Genomic DNA, 17269 nt, shown 5'->3' with positions numbered 1-17269 from the left:
TAATCAGGTTACAGCAAGATGGCTTTGAAAAATAAGAGTCCCCCAGTTACCTTCAGGGTACCTAGTGCCTTTTACTTCTGGCTCTCACTGTTTAGAGCCCTTTGCTTAGTGTGGGTCCTTACCTCCCCCAAGCATTTCTGTAGCTCCTGCTTTTGGTCTTTGGAACCTAACTCTACTCTGGCCATTTCTTTTCAGGATAAGTATTTTAAATCATCACAGGTTCTCTGCTTAGAGACCAGTTATCATTTTAACAAAAAATGCAAAAATGTGCAGTATAATAATACCATTACGTAGGCTTTAGTTGCCAATCTTCTCCCCAGTCCTCCCCAAAGCGACAAATCCAATAATGGGTCACCTCTGAGTCCTGTGGGAGGCACGTAGAACCTTGCAGACTGCAACTTTGTATTTCCAGAGTGGTGCTGTGCTTTGAGAGGTTAGCAAGCTGTCCGAGTGCCTAAATAAGGGAACAGGACACAAGTGGCAAAAAACATGACTTCCACTGTTCATTTGTATAATGCTTGACAAATCACAAAGATACTGGCATTTTAATTTAGTCCTCATGACTATCCTACAATATAGGTATTGCTTCATTGTATAGTTGGGAGAGATAAGGTTAGAAAGGTAAAGGTTAAAAGGGACTTTTCTGGCCCTGGCCGGTTGGCTCAGCGGTAGAGCGTCGGCCTGGCGTGCGGGGGACCCGGGTTCGATTCCCGGCCAGGGCACATAGGAGAAACGCCCACTTGCTTCTCCACCCCCCCCCTCCTTCCTCTCTGTCTCTCTCTTCGCCTCCCGCAGCCAAGGCTCCATTGGAGCAAAGATGGCCCGGCGCTAGGGATGGCTCCTTGGGGTGTGCCGGGTGGATCCTGGTCAGGCGCATGCGGGAGTCTGTCTGACTGTCTCCCCGTTTCCAGCTTCAGAAAAATACAAAAAAAAAAAAAAAGGGACTTTTCTCCCTAGACCTCCATCCAGGAAGTAGTTGGGCTTGAGTGCTACTAAAATGCCTGCAAGGCCCCATTGAATTTGTATTCACATGTTGAATTCACAAGGCTACCAAGCCGTAGAGGCATGGCATCAAGATTCAAATAGATGGAAAGAGACCTTGAGTATATATGCATCAGAGAGCCACCCAGATGAGAAAGAACTAAGAAGCAGGATGCTCTTGTCTGGTTTTTGGGCTCCTTGACAATTTGGCTGCACCATCCACCCAAATGTTGCTGCCTTCTGTATAGGGAAGTTCTTTAACTTATCATGAGGCAGGCTGCCCACCATTACCCCTGTGCATTTACTCATATGGTTTCACTACAAGGGGTTGTTTTTCTTTTCCTCTATCTACAATGTACGTATATCCTTCAAGCCCCAGTTCCTAAAATACAGAGTGGGGCAAGAGTAGTTTTATAGCTGTGAGTGCACGAGACAGTTTATTCTTATATTAGTGTGTGTGTGTGTGTGTGTGTGTGTGTGACAGAGACAGAGAGAGGGACAGATAGGGTTAGATAGACAGGAATGGAGAGAGACAAGAAGTATCAATACTTCATTGCAGCACCTTAGTTGTTCATTGATTGCTTTCTCATATATGCCTTGACCGTGGGGCTACAGCAGACCGAGTGACCCCCTGCTCGAGCCAGCGAACTTGGGCTCAAGCTGGTGAGCCTTGCTCAAACCAGATGAGCCTGCGATCAAGCCGGTAACCTCAAGATTTTGAACCTGGGTCCTCTGCGCCCCAGTCCGACACTCTATCCACTGCACCACTGCCTGATCAGGCTTGTATTATTTTTTATTATTATTTTTAAAATGTTCTTTGTTGCCTTATTTTTTTTGGTCTTCTTTTGCAATTTAAAAAAAATTGAATCCAGAGAGAGAAAAGGGAGAGGGTGAGACAGAAACAGTGATCTATTTCTATATATGCCCCAACCAAGGACCAAACCAGCCACCTCTGCATTGCAGGACAATGCTCCAACCAACCGAGCCATCCAGCCAGGGCATTAGTATTTATTAGTTATATTCCATATGAACAACTGTAAATCTACTTTTCCCCCATCCTATATGTCTTCTAAATTTTGTTTCTTAGATTTTAAAGTATATAATGTCATCCCTGGTTAGACAGAATGTGGTATAGCTTCCTGCTGTTCTGACTATAGTAGTGTCACTACCTTGTTCCATCTCTCTAGGTCAGTGGTAAGTTACTTGAGAATAGGGATAGAGTCTTACCTGTATTTGTTTTCTTCATAGGGCCCAGCACAGAGATTGCCATATTGCAATACTTGAGGGGAACAATAAGCATTTGTACATGAAAGATTAACAATATCCAGGAAAAGTTTACTTGGACTGATGTGGATTGAACCTGTTAAATTAATTAAATAAGTATGGACAAGTGAGTGTTTAACCCAGAAGACTTGTGAAATTGTCCTTGCATGACTCTGGAAGCCTTTCAGAAAACCAGAGTGCCTGCTCCTGTCTCTATAGAGACTATTAGATGCAGTAGAGCCTAATGACCCAACTGTAAGCAGAGGCCCCCAGGGGAGGGCACAATCTATGCTCTCCACCAGAGAGAAGGCCTTATGAGCTGGGGTAATGGGGGAACAGAGGTGTGCAGGCGTTGGGCCGGTAAGAGCACAGAACTCAAGAAAAAATTGGAGTGGTTAAGAGGAACACAAGGGCACAGGTTGCAAGCCCCTTAGCTATCTCTCTACTAGTCTAGATCAGCAGCCAGGCTGTACTTGGCCTTGATCAAAGGAAGAAAAATGGCCTGGCTCTCAAGAGAAGACCCCACCTCTCCCAAGTCTGGCAGGAGCGTGACTTCAGCTTCCTTCTGTTCTGAGCTCTTCCCTGTAGGCGTCTGGAGGGAACACACAGATGGGTCCACTGATGGGACTGGCTGAGTTGGGGGAAGGGAGGCCTGTGGTGTGTGTGGCTCCTCTCATGCAGAGGTCCTGCCATCATCTTCAGACTTCTGCCACATGAAAGGCATTGGCTTGTTCCTCGTCCTCCTCTCTTTTCTTTTTTTTAAATTTCTTTTTGATTGATTTGAGAGAGAGAAATGTCGATTTGTTGTTCCACTTATTTATGCATTCATTGTTTGTTTGTTTTAGAGAGAAAGAGGAAGGCAGAGAGATAAGAAGCATCAATTCTTTGTTGTGGCACCTTAGTTCATTGATTGCTTTCTCATATGTGACTTGACGGGGGGGGGGGGGGGGCTCCAGCCAAGCCAGTGACCCCTTGCTCAAGCCAGCAACCATGGGGTCATGTCTACAATCTCACACTCAAGCTGGTGACTTTGGGGTTTAAAATTATTTATTTATTTATTTATTCATTTTAGAGAGGAGAGAGAGAGAGAAAGGGGGGAGGAGCAGGAAGCATCAACTCCCATATGTGTCTTGACCAGACAAGTGTAGGGTTTTGAACCAACGACCTCAGTATTCCAGGTCAACACTATCCACTGCACCACCACAGGTCAGGCATGACCTCGGGGTTTTGAACCTGGGTCCTCTGCGTCCCAGGTTGACACTTTATCCACTGCGCCACTGCCTGGTCAGGTATGTGTATGTTTGTTTCTTTTCTTCCTTCCTTCCTCTCCTTCCTTTTTACAGAGGAGGGTGGGAGAACAAGATGTAGTTGCTTCACTCTAGCTGTTCATTGGTTGCTTGTCTGTGTGCCTTGATGGGGCAAGCCCAAAGTTTCAAACCAGTGACCTCAGCATTCCAGCTAGACACTCAATCTCCTGCGCCACCACAGGCCAAGCTATTTTTGTTTCTTGTATGTGCCCTTACCAGGGATCAAGCGTGCATTTGTGGCATATCAGGATGTTGATGCTCTAACCAGTGGTCAGCAAATTCATTAGTCAACAGAGCCAAATATCAACAGGACAACGTTTGAAATTTCATTTGAGAGCCAAATTTTTTAAACTTAAACTATATAGGTAGGTACATTGTTATTAACTTAATTAGGGTACTCCTAAGTTGGCCTTTGCGCCCGCACTCAAGAGGCCAAAGAGCCGCATGTGGCTCACGGGCCATGGTTTGCCGACCAGGGCTCTAACCAACTGAGCTATCCAGCCAGGACTCCCCCTCTTGCCACCTTTGACCATTGGTGGTACTCCTCCTCTAGAAAAGCTCTCCTCCCTTGGCAGTAACCTCTACACGTTCAGTCTTAGTTCTTCCACTGCCTCTGTGGTGGCTACATTTCCACCTTCTTCACCTGCCTCTACCCAAGATTCTCTCTGGTCCCTCTTTCTCAGGAACACCAAGTCTTTTATTTAGTTGTTTGTTTGTTTGTTTTTTGACAGAAACAAGAGTCAGACAGAGGGACAGACAGGAAGGGAGAGAGATGAGAAGCATCAGTTCTTTGTTGTGGCACCTTAGTTGTTCACTGATTGCTTTCTCATATGTGCCTTGACCCAGGGGAAGGGGGACTACAGCAGAGCAAGTGACCCCTTGCTCAAGCTAGTGATCCTGGGCTCAAGCCAACGACCCTGCCCTCAAGCTAGTGATCCTGCGCTCAAGCCAGACGAACCCACATTCAAGCCGGCCACCTTAGGGTTTCGAACCTGGGTCCTCCACATCCTAGTCCAACACTGTCCACTGCGACACCACCTGGTCAGGCTATTTTATTTAGTTTTTGAACAGGTAAGATATGCCACAGTTAAATAGGTAGAAAAAGAATGTACAATAAGTAAATCTCCTACACCTGTCTTTCACCCAGCCAGTTCCCCTCCAAGCAGCCACAGTACCAACCTGGTTTGTAATTTGTTGCGTCACAGACCCCTTTGAAAATTTGATCAAATTCTTGAACCTTATTTTCAGGCACATGCATGACTGCACAAACATATCAGATTGTACCATTTCACAAGAATCACAGACCCCTAAAGAATCCCAGCCTGTATGGCACCCTCTCCTTTAGTATCTTAGTACAATATGTGGGTCCCTGTACAAAATGAAGATACAGAGCTCCTTGTTTAAAGAATTTCAAAACAGAAACAGCAGGGCATTAAACTAAGTATAGGGCCCTGTGTGACTGCATCTCATCCTTTCCTCCAGATCTTCTATTTCCATCTTCTTAGTGAGTATCCTCCTTATGACTCTTGCCCCACCTTGTTCTGAATTTCAGACCCAACTGTCCAGAAAATTGCTAAAATTCCATATGGATGTTCTAACATTTCAAATTCAGTCTCCAACATGGAGCCGTTTACCTTCTACCCTCTGCCCCCTAACTCCTAATTTCTCAACATCCTATCACAACCTGCTATTCCTTTTTTATACCCAGCCACTCAGTTGCCAAGTCCCATCTATTCTGACTCTCAAATCCATGCTGCCTCTACTTTCCCACTGCCATCTGTCTCAGGATGGTCCTTCATTGCCCTCCATATGTATTACTGTGATTGGCCCCTACACTCAGGTCCTCAGGCCTTGCCTCTGCTGCTCCAATCCATGCACACCTCTCCCAGCCTCCTCTTCAAAACGAACCATCCTGATCATGTTATTTCCACACATAAAGCCTTCAGTGTCTCTCACTGCCTACAGAGTTGGTCACTAACTCCTTTGCCAGCACTTAAAAGTCCTTTGTAGTAAGGCTTCAAATCTTCCATGCTCTTCTCATCCTCTTCTTCATGTCCCTGAGGTTTTAACTTAACTGGAGAACCATCTGGTCTCTATGGGCCCAGTGTTTTTCCTGCATTTTAAAATTTGAACTGTCTCTGTTCATGGTCCCCAGAGATTATAGCTGGCTTACTCTACAGCCATGTAATTTCTCTGGCTGACCCTTTCATCACAGACACTGCCCATGGCTCTACTCATTGTGTTGCATACGTTTCTTCTACCGTCCCTTTTTCTCTTCCCTCCCATCCTTACAAGAAGGAGAGCTTCAGATGCAAAGGTGGATAAAATCACCATTAAGTATTGAGCAGCCTGATCAGGCAGTGGTGCAGTGAATAGAGTGTTGGCCTGGGATATTGAGGACCCAGGTTCTAAACTCCAAGGTCACCGGCTTGAGTGCAGGCTCATTTGGTTTGAGCACGGGTCACTGACTTGAGTGTGGCCCTGTGGTCGCTGGCTTGAGCCCAAAGGTTGCTGGCTTGAGTCAAAGGTCGCTGACTGGAGCAAGGGGTCCCTTGCTCTGCTGGAGCCCCCTGGTAAAGGCACATATGAGAAAGCAATCAATGAACAACTAAGATGCCGCAACGAAAATTGATGCTTTTCATCTCTTTCCCTTCCAGCCTGTCTGTCCCTCTCCCTCTCTCAAAAAATAAATAAATAAATAAAATAAAAAATGAGCAGACATGAGTGGAATTCCAGCTCTGTTTGCTTACTGACCTCTCAGACAGGTTAAACTGTTTCTTCCACAGTAAAAAAAAAAAAAAAAAGTTGTAATACCTTATAGAGTCATTAAAGAATTAAGAGATAAATAAAGTCCGAAGGATATTATCACTATTATATATCTCACACTGGGCTGGTCTCACTTGGCTCCTCTTCAGCTATAAGGACATAGAAGACATCTCATCCTTCTTTTTATCAAGTTCTGGGAACCTGAGTGGGGTGAAGTAGAAAGCCGGCCCTTGGGTGCTCAGTTAACTATATTGCATATTTCTGTGTGAGAGGAGCTGCTGCCTCTGTTCTCTCTGTTCAGACTGGTGGCTCAGGCAGTAGCAGGCGTGGGTGTCACCAGGGAAGGCACTGACAGCTTCAGTTCTCACCCAGGCAGGTGACAGCTAAGGTGGTGGGGCCCTGTCAATAGAGGTGCAGGCTGACCCCATCCTGCCCTAGCTGGTGAGCCTCTCTGGTGGATGTGGGCCTCACCTTGAACCAGTTCAGGTCATAGCTGAACATAGTTCTGGGAGATCAACATAGCCTCTAGCCTGCTTACGGTATAAGGTATGGTAAGGAAATGGGGACTTGGTACCACTGTGTCACTGATTAAATTCTTTCTAGCAGGTAAATTAGTGCTAGCTCTTCTCCTGGCTTGTTTTCTCATTAGCAAAGGCACTAATTAGACCCAATGGTGGGGTTCTGCTGGTTCACACCGGTTCAGCAGAACTGATACCTAATTTTTTATTAAGTTTGGCAAACCAGTTGTTAAAATGGCACTTGTAATCAGGGCTCTAAGGTGGGTGTCTGAGCAGCTGCCCAATGTGGAAATCACAAATTTACATTCCTTACTCTTTTTTTTTTTTTTTTTTTTTATTCATTTTAGAAAGGAGAGAGAGAGGGAGAGAAGAGAGAGACAGAGAGAGAGAAGGGGGAGGAGCAGGAAGCATCAACTCCCATATGTGCCTTGACCAGGCAAGCCCAGTGTTTTGAACCGGCGACCTCAGCATTTCCAGGTCGACGCTTTATCCACTGCGCCACCACAGGTCAGGCTTTTTTTTTTTTTTTTTTTTTACAGAGACAGAGTCAGAGAGAGGGATAGACAGACAGGAATGGAGAGAGATGAGAAGCGTCAATCATCAGTTTTTCATTGCGACACCTTAGTTGTTCATTGATTGCTTTCTCATATGTGTCTTGCGTGTGGGCCTTCAGCAGACCGAGTAACCCCTTGCTCAAGTCAGCGACCTTGGGTCCAAGTTGGTGACCTTTGCTCAAACCAGATGAGCCCGCGCTCAAGCTGGCGACCTTGGGGTCTCGAACCTGGGTCCTCCACATCCCAATCCAACGGTCTATCCACTGCGCCACCGCCTGGTCAGGCTACATTCCTTACTCTTAACATTCATCTGCAGGCCCTGGCCAGTTGGCTCAGTGGTAGAGCCACTCCTGGTGTGCAGGAGTCCCGGGTTCCATTCCCAGCCAGGGCACACAGGAGAAGCGCCTATCTGCTTCTCTACCCCTCCCCCTCTCCTTCCTCTCTGTCTCTCTCTTCCCCTCCCGCTGCCAAGGCTCCATTGGAGCAGGGTTGGCCCGGGTGCTGAGGATGGATGGCTCTGTGGCCTCTTCCTCAGGCGCTAGAATGGCTCTGGTTGCAACAGAGCAACGCCCCCAGATGGGCAGAGCATTGCCCCCTGGTGGTCATGCCGGGTGGATCCCGGTTAGGCGCATGCGGGAGTCTGTCTGCCTCCCTGTTTCCAACTTCAGAAAAATACAAAAAAAAAAAAAAGAACATTCATCTGCACAACAATGTATTCTAAGCGTCCGTGGTAATGTTTATTCTGTCCATAGATTAAAAAAATAGCAAGTGAGGACGCCAATCAAGGAATGATATGGACATATCTTTTTTTTTAATTAAAAAAAATATTTTTTCTGGACAGAGACAGAGTCAGAGAGAGGGACAAATAGAGACAGACAGGAAGTGAGAGAGATGAGAACCATCAATTCTTTACTGCAGCACCTTAGTTGTTCATTGATTACTTTCCTATATGTACTTGATGGGGGGGGGCTATAGCAGAGCGAGTGACCCCTTGCTTGAGCCAGCAACCTTGAGCTTCAAGCCAGCAACCTTTGGGCTCGAGCCAGTGACCTCACACTCAAGCCGAATGAGCCTGTGCTCAAGCTGGCGACCTCGAGGTTTTGAACCTTGGTCCACTATGTCACAGTCCAACGCTCTATCCACTGCGCCACCGCCTGGTCAGGCTGAAATATCTTAAATAAACAGGTTTTTTTATTAGGTATTATTTAATATTTTTTCATTAATATTTTAAAACTTTCTTATAACAATCTACTTTTATTGTTCTTATTTAAGTATTAAATGCACGATAAATTACCTTTCGGTATATCGGGTTTTTTAATACTTAAACGGTTATTAGGGTAGAGAACTGGTTGTTAAATTATTTAAATCCTACCGCTTGTTAGACCCAATTATCTCGAAAGGCCTATGGCCACCTGCCATGGACTACATCAAGTCTGTTTTGAAGCCCTCTTAGAGATTTAGGTTCCTTGCTTCTCTAGGCCTGAGTTTTCTTGTCTGTTAAGGAGTTTCCTGCATCCATCCCTTCTGTAGAGAACTGAGAGTCGAAGTGAACAGGGGTAGTAGCAAAATTCTTTATTGAAAAGGGAAGAAGAGAAGGGTGGCCCCTTGCTGGTACCTCCTGGGCCCTGGCCAAAGGGAGGGTTACCACCCGCTCATGCTGGCATCTGAAGGCAAAAGTCTGTCCACACCTTACCTTTAATAGCTTTAAAGGGGAAGTGCCGTGGTGTCACAATAAACCACAGAATCAGTTCTGAAAAATAACACTTCCAGGCCCTTGCCTTTAAGAACTCCTTAAAGGCAAAGTGGACAAGTGCAGCAGATAAGAGCCAGAATGTTTTAGTAAAAGTCTCCAAGAAGGGTCTCCGAGTCTTTACCTTTAAAATTTCTTAAAGGTGAGTCATATTTCTGCAGAGTACAAAGGTGGAAAACCCTGTAAAGGAGTCTGCAAAGGATTTTTTCAGTTCTCAGTTTTAGGCTCTCTTAACTGGAGAGGTGGTTAAGCGCAAAGTAATAAAAAAAATACCTTGCAGAACGATTTTCCTTCCTGCCCGCGGGCCGAGACGTACCCTCGGGTTTGAGTCCTGTCTCCAAGGCGGCCAGGCGCCTGGGGGTAGAGTGTGGGGGAGGTGTATCTAGACACCTCCCTTCCCGCTCCTCCCCTGTGGTCACACCAGGGCGTCCTGGGAGTTTTTGGTTTCCTACACAGTCTTCACAAAGGAAGCCGGACGGACAGAGGCAGGGCGGGGCGAGGGGGCGTGCGGAGAGAGCGGTGACCATGGCAACCACGGTGACCATGGCGACCGCAGCTCAGAGCACGGAGAGGTCGTGACACGACCTGGAGCGCTGCTTGAAGAACTTGGCGTTGCGGGGCACCAGGTTGGCAAGGAAGCGCTTGGCCTTCTTGGTGAGGCTTTCGCGGCGCGCGGGTGGCGCGGGGCCCTCGGGGCTGCCACACTCCGGCCGCTGACCTCCCGCGCGGCTCCGGCCCCTCCGCAGACGGATCTGGCGTACCGCACCCTCGAAGAGCTCCCGCGTGTTGTGGTGCAGGGCGGCTGATGTCTCGATGTGCTTGCAGCTCAGTGTTCCTGCCAGGTGGCGGCCCTCTGCGGGAAGGGGCCGGTTCAGGAGCATGCCGGGCTGTACTGGGCCTGGGGCAGGGTGTGTAGTGGAAAGGTATTGGGACAAAGTAAGAGGACAAGGCAGGGATCGAGTGGAAGGAGAAAGGGGCCTTGGAGAAGAGGTGAGGGGGAGTGAAACTATTCTCAGGGCCCCAGACATGGGCGTTGAAATACTGCCTTTAGCCTGGGGCGAAACGCAGTTAAGTTTGTGCACCTGAGGGTAAAAAGACCTTACAGAAAAGAGATGACATGGAAGGGGAGAAGAACCCTGAGATTGCCAGTATGGATAAGGTTCAGGATACCCACCCTCCAATGAGACCTCCCTGGAACGGGCCAGGTCACTCTTGTTTCCTACAAGAATGACAGGCAGGTCATGGTGGGGCCTCTCAGCCCGGAGCCGAAGTAGGGTCTCTGGAACTTTGGAGAAGCTTCGTCGATCAGTGACTGAGAAGACGATGAGAAAAGCATCCCCCGTCTGAAGGCAGTGGTCCCGCAGCCACCCCCCTGCTTCCCCCTGCAGATGGGTAGGTAGAGAGAGAGTCATGGAATGCCAGGGCTGGAGGCCTGAGAGAACCTATCTAGCACCTACATATCAAGGATGAGGAATCAGGATGTCAGAGAGAAGCCACTTGCTTAGAACAGCAAAACTAGTTAATGGCAGAATCTCCATGCCCAGGGTGTGTATATGGAGGAGGAGCAAATTAGTAATGTGAGCCTCACACAGGAGAATTGGAGACAAAGGATCCTAGACTAGGATATCCTATTCTACTTTCTGATGCTTAAGCTCAAGGGAGCTTTAGAAATGACTACTATTCAAGCATATGCAATCTGGTAATTAGTATAGTAACCATTTAAGTCCAAATGTTCATAAATCCTCACTTTTTAAAATTTTATTTCTCTGATATTCCAGAGCCCTGGGTCAATTTCAGGATGTTTAGCTTGGCTTGCAGCTGCTAAACAGTCCTCTGGGTCAGAAGACAGTGGCTCTCAATGCCATGATATGCACATTGGTGTGAGCCTTTGCTCTCTGAGATGATAATATGTGTTTAAACCAGCACCTGCAGTCCCACCAACCTTGAGCCAGACTTTGCCCTTCTCCCAGGGTTCATCACCTGCTTGCAGCCACATGTTAGTTCTCACCTGTTCCCAGATGTCATAAACAACTAGAGTTACTTCCTCTTTATCCACCATGATGCGTCTCTCATAGGTGTCCTCTGTTGGAAAATAAGGACAGAGAATAGTGCCCATTATTAGGCTCTGAACACTTGCAAGACCTGGTAGCCGGGGACATCTCAGATTCCAGAACCAGGGACCCTCCTCCAGGGAAGTTGCCACAGAAAGCATTAGAGAAACTTCTCTTAGGTTCTGGTCTCCAGGGGCTGCTTGGGTTCTTCCATCCCTGACTAGGACTCTAGAGGCACCCTCAAGCCCTACAGGGCTTCACCACATACCTGGATTCTCCAGCTCATGAGCACTGTCTCCCTGGAGACTGCCGAAAGTGCCTGCTAGGGTACTCTTGCCCACACCGCTCTCCCCCACCAGCATGACCTTGAAGATGGCATCCTTTTGGGTGGGGGCTGCCTCCCCTGAGCCCAAGGAGTCAGAGGAGCCAGAGGATGAAGCTTGAGGTGGCCAGTCAAGTTCATCTACAGCCTGGGCCCGCCGCAGCTGGTGCTTGTAGGGGACAGGCATACTGCCTCTTCGTCTAGGGGCCCCCGGGGCAGAGGGTGGTCCACTCCGGTCCAGCCCTGCAAACAGTCTCTCTGGCTTCTTCAGCAGTGTTGCATTTGCTTCTAGGGGACAAAGAGAGAGAAGCTATGAGTGAAATGTGCCTAGCCTGCAGGGGGCTCAATCCTGGATGCTCCAGCTTCAGAGGCCTAGTTGATGACTATGACCCAGAAGGAGCTGAGAATCTTTGGTCTGACCTCTTACACTGAAACTGCCCCAGAAGCCTGAACTGGTAGAGCAGCAAGGAGCTAACCTGATGGCCTGTCCAAAGTGGTTCCAGTCACAACCCATTCAGAACATGCTCCGTGCAGGGGACGCACCAGTGTGAAGCCTTGCACACCCACTCACACTTCACACTGACACATAGGCACACCCCCAGACTAGGCCCCGGGCCCAGGGGCTGTTGTTCCTCCTTTGGCCAAGGGTCCCTGCCCCTACTGCTTCCTGCACTGGCAACCCCCTCACTTGCTGGCTCAGGGATGAGAAACTGAAGCTGCTGCCCATGCTCTGGGGGGTGGGTAGTAGTAGTCAAAAACTTTGTGGGGGGCCTGTTCCCAGGGAATGGCCTTTGCTCTTTAGGATATGTGTTTTGGGTGTCCGTGGGTATGTGAATGAGAGGGGCTGCCTCTTCCTGTGGCTCTGGAGGTGAGCATCCCCCAGTGCATGGGCGGTGTGTGAAAATTCTGCATCCCTGGCTGTCCCAGTGAGTTGAAGAGAATATTGTGTTCATGGTGAGGTAGAGGGAGGGTGAGAGAGGGAGAGAGCAAGAAAGCAGGAGCTTGAGAGAGTGACAATGCATGGGTCAGAGTAATGGGAGGAGGACGCACAGCCACAACAAAGGAGGTTGGAGAGAGGCTGAAAATAACCTAGGATCAATACTTGGCCAGCAGCCAGGGCCTCCACGAGCCAGAAGAAACCCTTACAACAGGTCCCCAGGGCAGCCCCTTGCCCGTGATTCCCAGGCTTGTGGGCTGTCCCTTCCCTTTCCCCCTTCCCTCCTGCCTGTCCCAACATCTTGGGAATGAGACGGCTGACCTAGGGGGCCAAATACTAATTTCCCCAGCAAGCCCTGGGAGTGAGGAGGAGGGGGCATTTAATCAGTTTTTCTCCCATCCCCAGTCCAGAGCCATTCCTTGTGTGAGTGGGAGAGTTCCCCACTTCCCGGACTTGCTCTTCCCCTCAGGCTGTTTGGGTTCAAGCTCCTTTAACCCCTAGTTCTGACCTCCCTGCCAAAGCTTCAGTTCCCGCCCCCATGGTTCTAGCCGAAACCTGCCCAACTCAGCCTCACCTGGCGTGGGTGTCCTTGGGGGGGAGGTCTGGTGACTGCCAGAAGGGCAGAGTGCTGTGGTTTCTGTGTCCATGTCCATGTCGGTGTCCAGGTCCGAATGCATCGGTGTGCATGTACAGCCTGGCAACTCGCAGCACCCGCTACCTCACTCAGCAGCACTGTCAGCTTTTCCCTTTAAATACCACCCCCTTACTTGTCCTCCCCCCAGACACCTGGGGAAATTGTCCCGCCCCCTGATGAGGTCACACATGCTAATGAACAGTGATGTCAGCGGGATTCCCTCTTTTCTTCCCCCTCCCCTCTTTGTGTCGCTTCCCTCGAGGAGCACACACGCTGCGGAGTCTGGTAAAGACAATCGGAACCAAGTCAGAGGGCAGAAGAGACAGGGGCTCAGAGAAATAGGACAAGGGGTTAATGGGTAAGGTCGCTAAGGATGGCAGGAGGCAGGGACACAAGAACTGAGAAGTCTTTCTCTAGGAGCCACATGCGTCATTTGTCTCTGTGTTCCCAGCCCCCTAGCCTAGTGTCCAGCCCAGAGTGGGTGCTCCATGGTTAAATGGAGGGGCTACAGGCAGAAAAAAAATTGCACAGACAGCAGGACAGCTACCCTACCACCAAGCTTCCCTGCCATTCTCTCCTTCCCCACACCTCTCCTTCTGGGCTAAGACCCACAAAAGGACCCATTTCCCATCTTGGCCCCTAGGCAGATGGGGGCTTTGAGGGTGGGGACCTCCTCTCTTTCTCTCCATCCCTGCCAGGCCCACTAACAGTCGTGTTAATCAGAGCAGGACAAAAGGGAGAGACTAACCCTCCAGAAGTTTCTAACCCCAAGGTGGGGGTGTAGAGTGCCAGCCCCTCTCTTTGAATTCCTCTGTGGGTCAGCCACCAGGCCTTCTGGCTACACAAGGCAGACACACAAATGTCTACCCCTTTGTGCAAAGCCAGGATGGCATCTTTCCTTTACTGTTCACACAAGGCAGACACACAAATGTCTACCCCTTTGTGCAAAGCCAGGATGGCATCTTTCCTTTACTGTTCCTTTCCTGCCTGGTTCCCTTTCCCTTCAGGCTTTCACTCTTATCTTCCTTCCTGACACCTGCAAGCACCCAGTCTAATTTTCTGGCCCCTCCTGACCCAGTTTTTGCCTGGTGCTGCGCTAAGCACCTTCCTACATTATCCTTCCTTCCTTTCATCCTATGAGCATAAGGCTCAGAGTAGTAGGTGGGTGGCCTGTCCCAAAATGAATTTTGCAGCACCTAGAGAAAAAATAGGGACACCAGGACTCCCACCCAGATCTTTGCAATGCCAAAGGTTGTTCTTCATCTCTACCCTATGCTGCCTTCCTTGTCTTAAATATTCCAACTGTCTCTTATTATTGGGGACAATCCATATTGCAATCTCCAGTGGACTTTTCCAGTCTAAGAGGCAAATGGTAATCTTTGGACTAACATGCAGTGACAGTCATTTATCTGGAGGTCAACTACAGGGCAACATTGTGGGGTCTAGTGGGAACAGAAAGGACTCCTGAGAAGGTACAATACTTACGCACTTTACTCATTGGATAGATTCTCCAGGCCTCAGTCATGGACTACTTATCCTTACTTTATTCACAATTTTAATGTGTCTGTGTATATTCATTCATATACTTGTAAATCAGAAGCACATTTTGTTTTTAGATTTTATTTATTGATTTTTGGAGAGAGAGGAGGAGAGAAAGAGAATGAGAGTGAGAAAGAGGGGGAGAAGCAAGAATCATCCACTTGCAGTAGTTGCCTCCCATATGTGCCTTGACCGGGCAAGCTCAAGGATTTGAACTGGCAATCTCAGTGCTCCAGGTCGACACTCCATCCACTGTGACACCTCAGGTCAGGCCAGAAGCACAATTAAAGTTGCAAGTGACCCCTGATAGCCTGGTAATAAGGGAAGCAACATCACAAAAAACTTTTAAAGCAGTCAGTCATAAGCATTTAAAAATGCTTTAGCCTGACCTGTGGTGGATAAAGCATTGACCTGGAATGCTGAGGTCACTGGTTTGAAATCCTAGGCTAGCCCAGTAAAGGCACATGAGAAAAGCAACTATATACTATGAGTTGATGCTTCCTAATCCACTCTCAGCCATTTTTCTTTCTCTAGCCTCTAAAATCAATAAAATATTATTTTATTTATTTATTTAAACAAGTTTTTTTCTTGATAAAATTTAAAATGTGAATACATGTGGAGATCATGAATAGGTTTGCATAGGATAGATGTTCTTTTTTTTTTTTTACAGAGAGAGAGAGAGTCAGAGAGAGGGATAGATAGGGACAGACAGGAACGAAGAGATGAGAAGCATCAATCATAAGTTTTTCGTTGTGTGTTGTGACACCTTAGTTGTTCATTGACTGCTTTCTCATATGTGCCTTGAATGAGGCCCTTCAGCAGACTGAGTAACCCCTTGCTCAAGCCAGTGACCTTGGGTCCAAGCTGGTGAGCCTTGCTCAAACCAGATGAGCCCATGCTCAAGCTGGTGACCTTGAAGTCTCGAACCTGGGTCCTCCGCATCCCAGTCCGACGCTCTATCCACTGCGCCACCACCTGGTCAACCTATTTTATTTTTTATATTTTTTAATTTTATAGAGAGAGGTAGAGAGAGAGACAGAAATGTAGATTTGTTCCTGTATATGCCCTGATCAGGGATCAAACAGACAACCTCTGTGCTTTAGGACAATGCTCTAAGCAACCAAGCTATCTGGCCAGGGCCATTCATTTGAGAGAGAGAGAGAGAGAGAGAGAGAGAGAGAGAGAGAGAGATGGGGAGGAGCAGGAAGCATCAACTCCCAAAAGTTCCTTGACCAGGGAAGCCCAGAATTTCGAACCGGTGACCTCAGCGTTACAGGTCAACACTTGATCCACTGTGCCACCATAGGTCAGGCCTGGCCAGGGCATTTAAAACTAATATATAAGCAAGATTGACCAGGCAGTGGAGGAGTGAATGGAGCATCGACCCAGGACCCTGAGGACCCAGGTTCAAAACCCCGAGATCACTGACTTGAGTGCGGCCTCACCAGCTTCAGTACGGGGTTGATGGCTTGAGCGTGGGATCACAGACATGACCCATGATCGCTGGCTTGAAGCCCAAGGTCACTGGCTTGGCTGGAACCTTCTGATCAAGGCACAAATGAGAAAGCAATCAATGAACAACTAAAGTGAGGCAACTATGAGTTGATGCTTCTCATCTCTCTTCCTTCCTGTCTGTTCCTTTATCTCTCTTGCTTAAAAATATCATAAATAAATAAAGTGCTCTAATGTCATTTGGCATAAAGGCAAACAGAACCGTTACACTATTATAACTTCTGAAAACATTGCTAAAGAGGAGCCATTGGTTTTTATGGATGACCCTTATCCTACCAGAAAAGTTTATATTATAGTGCAGATGTGCTAAAGATGAGTGTAATATTTTAGAATGATTTCCTTCCAATTTTTTTTTTTTTTAGTGAAAGACAAACAGGAAGGGAGAGAGATGAGAAGCATCAGTTCTTTGTTGCACCACCTTAGTTGTTCATTGATTACTTTCTCGTATGTTCCTTGACTGGGGCCTACAGCCAAGCCAGTGACCCCTTGCACAAGCCAGCGACCTTGGGCTTCAAGCCAGTGACCTTTGGGCTCAAGCCAGCGACCATGAGGTCATCTCTATGATCCCATGCTCAAGCTGGCAATCCTGCACTCAAGCTGGTGAGCCCGTGCTCAAGCCAGAGGAGCCAACGCTCAAACCGGTGACCTTGGGGCTTCGAACCTGGGTCCTCAGCATCTCAGGTTGATGCTCTACCCACTGTGCCATCACCTAGTCATGCCCAAAACGAGTTTTTAGGTTTTAAATTATAAAGGGGTGAGCTTGATGTAGCTGGAAAACTCAGGTGATTGGATTCATTTCTATGATATAAGAATCAGGGGCTGCAAAACTTAGCAAGAATTCTTGACTATGACATCCGCCTGCCTTCAAACCAGCTTTAGGCCACAGGAATAGGTTGGCTTTCACCTTGAACCATCATCTCTCTCCCTCTAGTGAGAGATTGTATACTTACTTGCCCATCCATCTCCAAGCTCCCTCAGAAATGGAAAGTCATGGAATAGTGGGACAAGGGTGAGATGTGAAAGCAAAATAAACCAGGTTTAAACCTGCATCTCTGTAGACTGGGCTAGACTCATAATTTGTTGGATGCTGCTTCCAAACCTGTGAATTGAACTTGTGGGGTTACGATGCCCATGG

The 17269-nt window shown here is 48.0% G+C and overlaps 1 protein-coding gene across 3 annotated transcripts; it reads right to left on the bottom strand.

Moving 5' to 3' along the window:
• Positions 1 to 8952: 8952 nt before the first annotated feature.
• On the bottom strand, positions 8953 to 13168 carry REM2 (RRAD and GEM like GTPase 2). 3 transcript variants are annotated; one of them, XM_066274781.1, is made up of 5 exons: positions 13024 to 13168; positions 11459 to 11800; positions 11148 to 11221; positions 10314 to 10521; positions 8953 to 10037 (listed from the first exon to the last, which is right to left on the bottom strand). In XM_066274781.1, the coding sequence occupies exons 1-5, from the start codon at positions 13124 to 13126 to the stop codon at positions 9697 to 9699; spliced, it is 1068 nt and encodes a 355-aa protein (XP_066130878.1). In that variant the 5' UTR covers positions 13127 to 13168; the 3' UTR covers positions 8953 to 9696. The 3 variants fall into 3 exon arrangements, with proteins under 3 accessions (XP_066130878.1, XP_066130880.1, XP_066130879.1); XM_066274783.1 differs by having other exon boundaries at positions 8953 to 9992; XM_066274782.1 differs by having other exon boundaries at positions 11459 to 11797.
• Positions 13169 to 17269: the final 4101 nt, after the last annotated feature.

Source organism: Saccopteryx bilineata, chromosome 4, assembly GCF_036850765.1.
Source record: "Saccopteryx bilineata isolate mSacBil1 chromosome 4, mSacBil1_pri_phased_curated, whole genome shotgun sequence".
Lineage (NCBI taxonomy): Eukaryota > Metazoa > Chordata > Mammalia > Chiroptera > Emballonuridae > Saccopteryx > Saccopteryx bilineata.
The sequence above is the reverse complement of the archived record's forward strand: the minus strand, read 5'-3'. Positions and strand labels throughout refer to the sequence as shown.

Coding starts and splice junctions, on each gene's coding strand:
- REM2 (XM_066274781.1), bottom strand. CDS start 13,126: ATGCATTCGGACCTGGACACCGACATGGACATGGACACAGAAACCACA. Junction 11,222..11,458: donor TCATGAGCTGGAGAATCCAG/GTATGTGGTGAA, acceptor ATTTTCCAACAG/AGGACACCTATGAGAGACGC. Junction 10,522..11,147: donor TTTATGACATCTGGGAACAG/GTGAGAACTAAC, acceptor ACCCATCTGCAG/GGGGAAGCAGGGGGGTGGCT.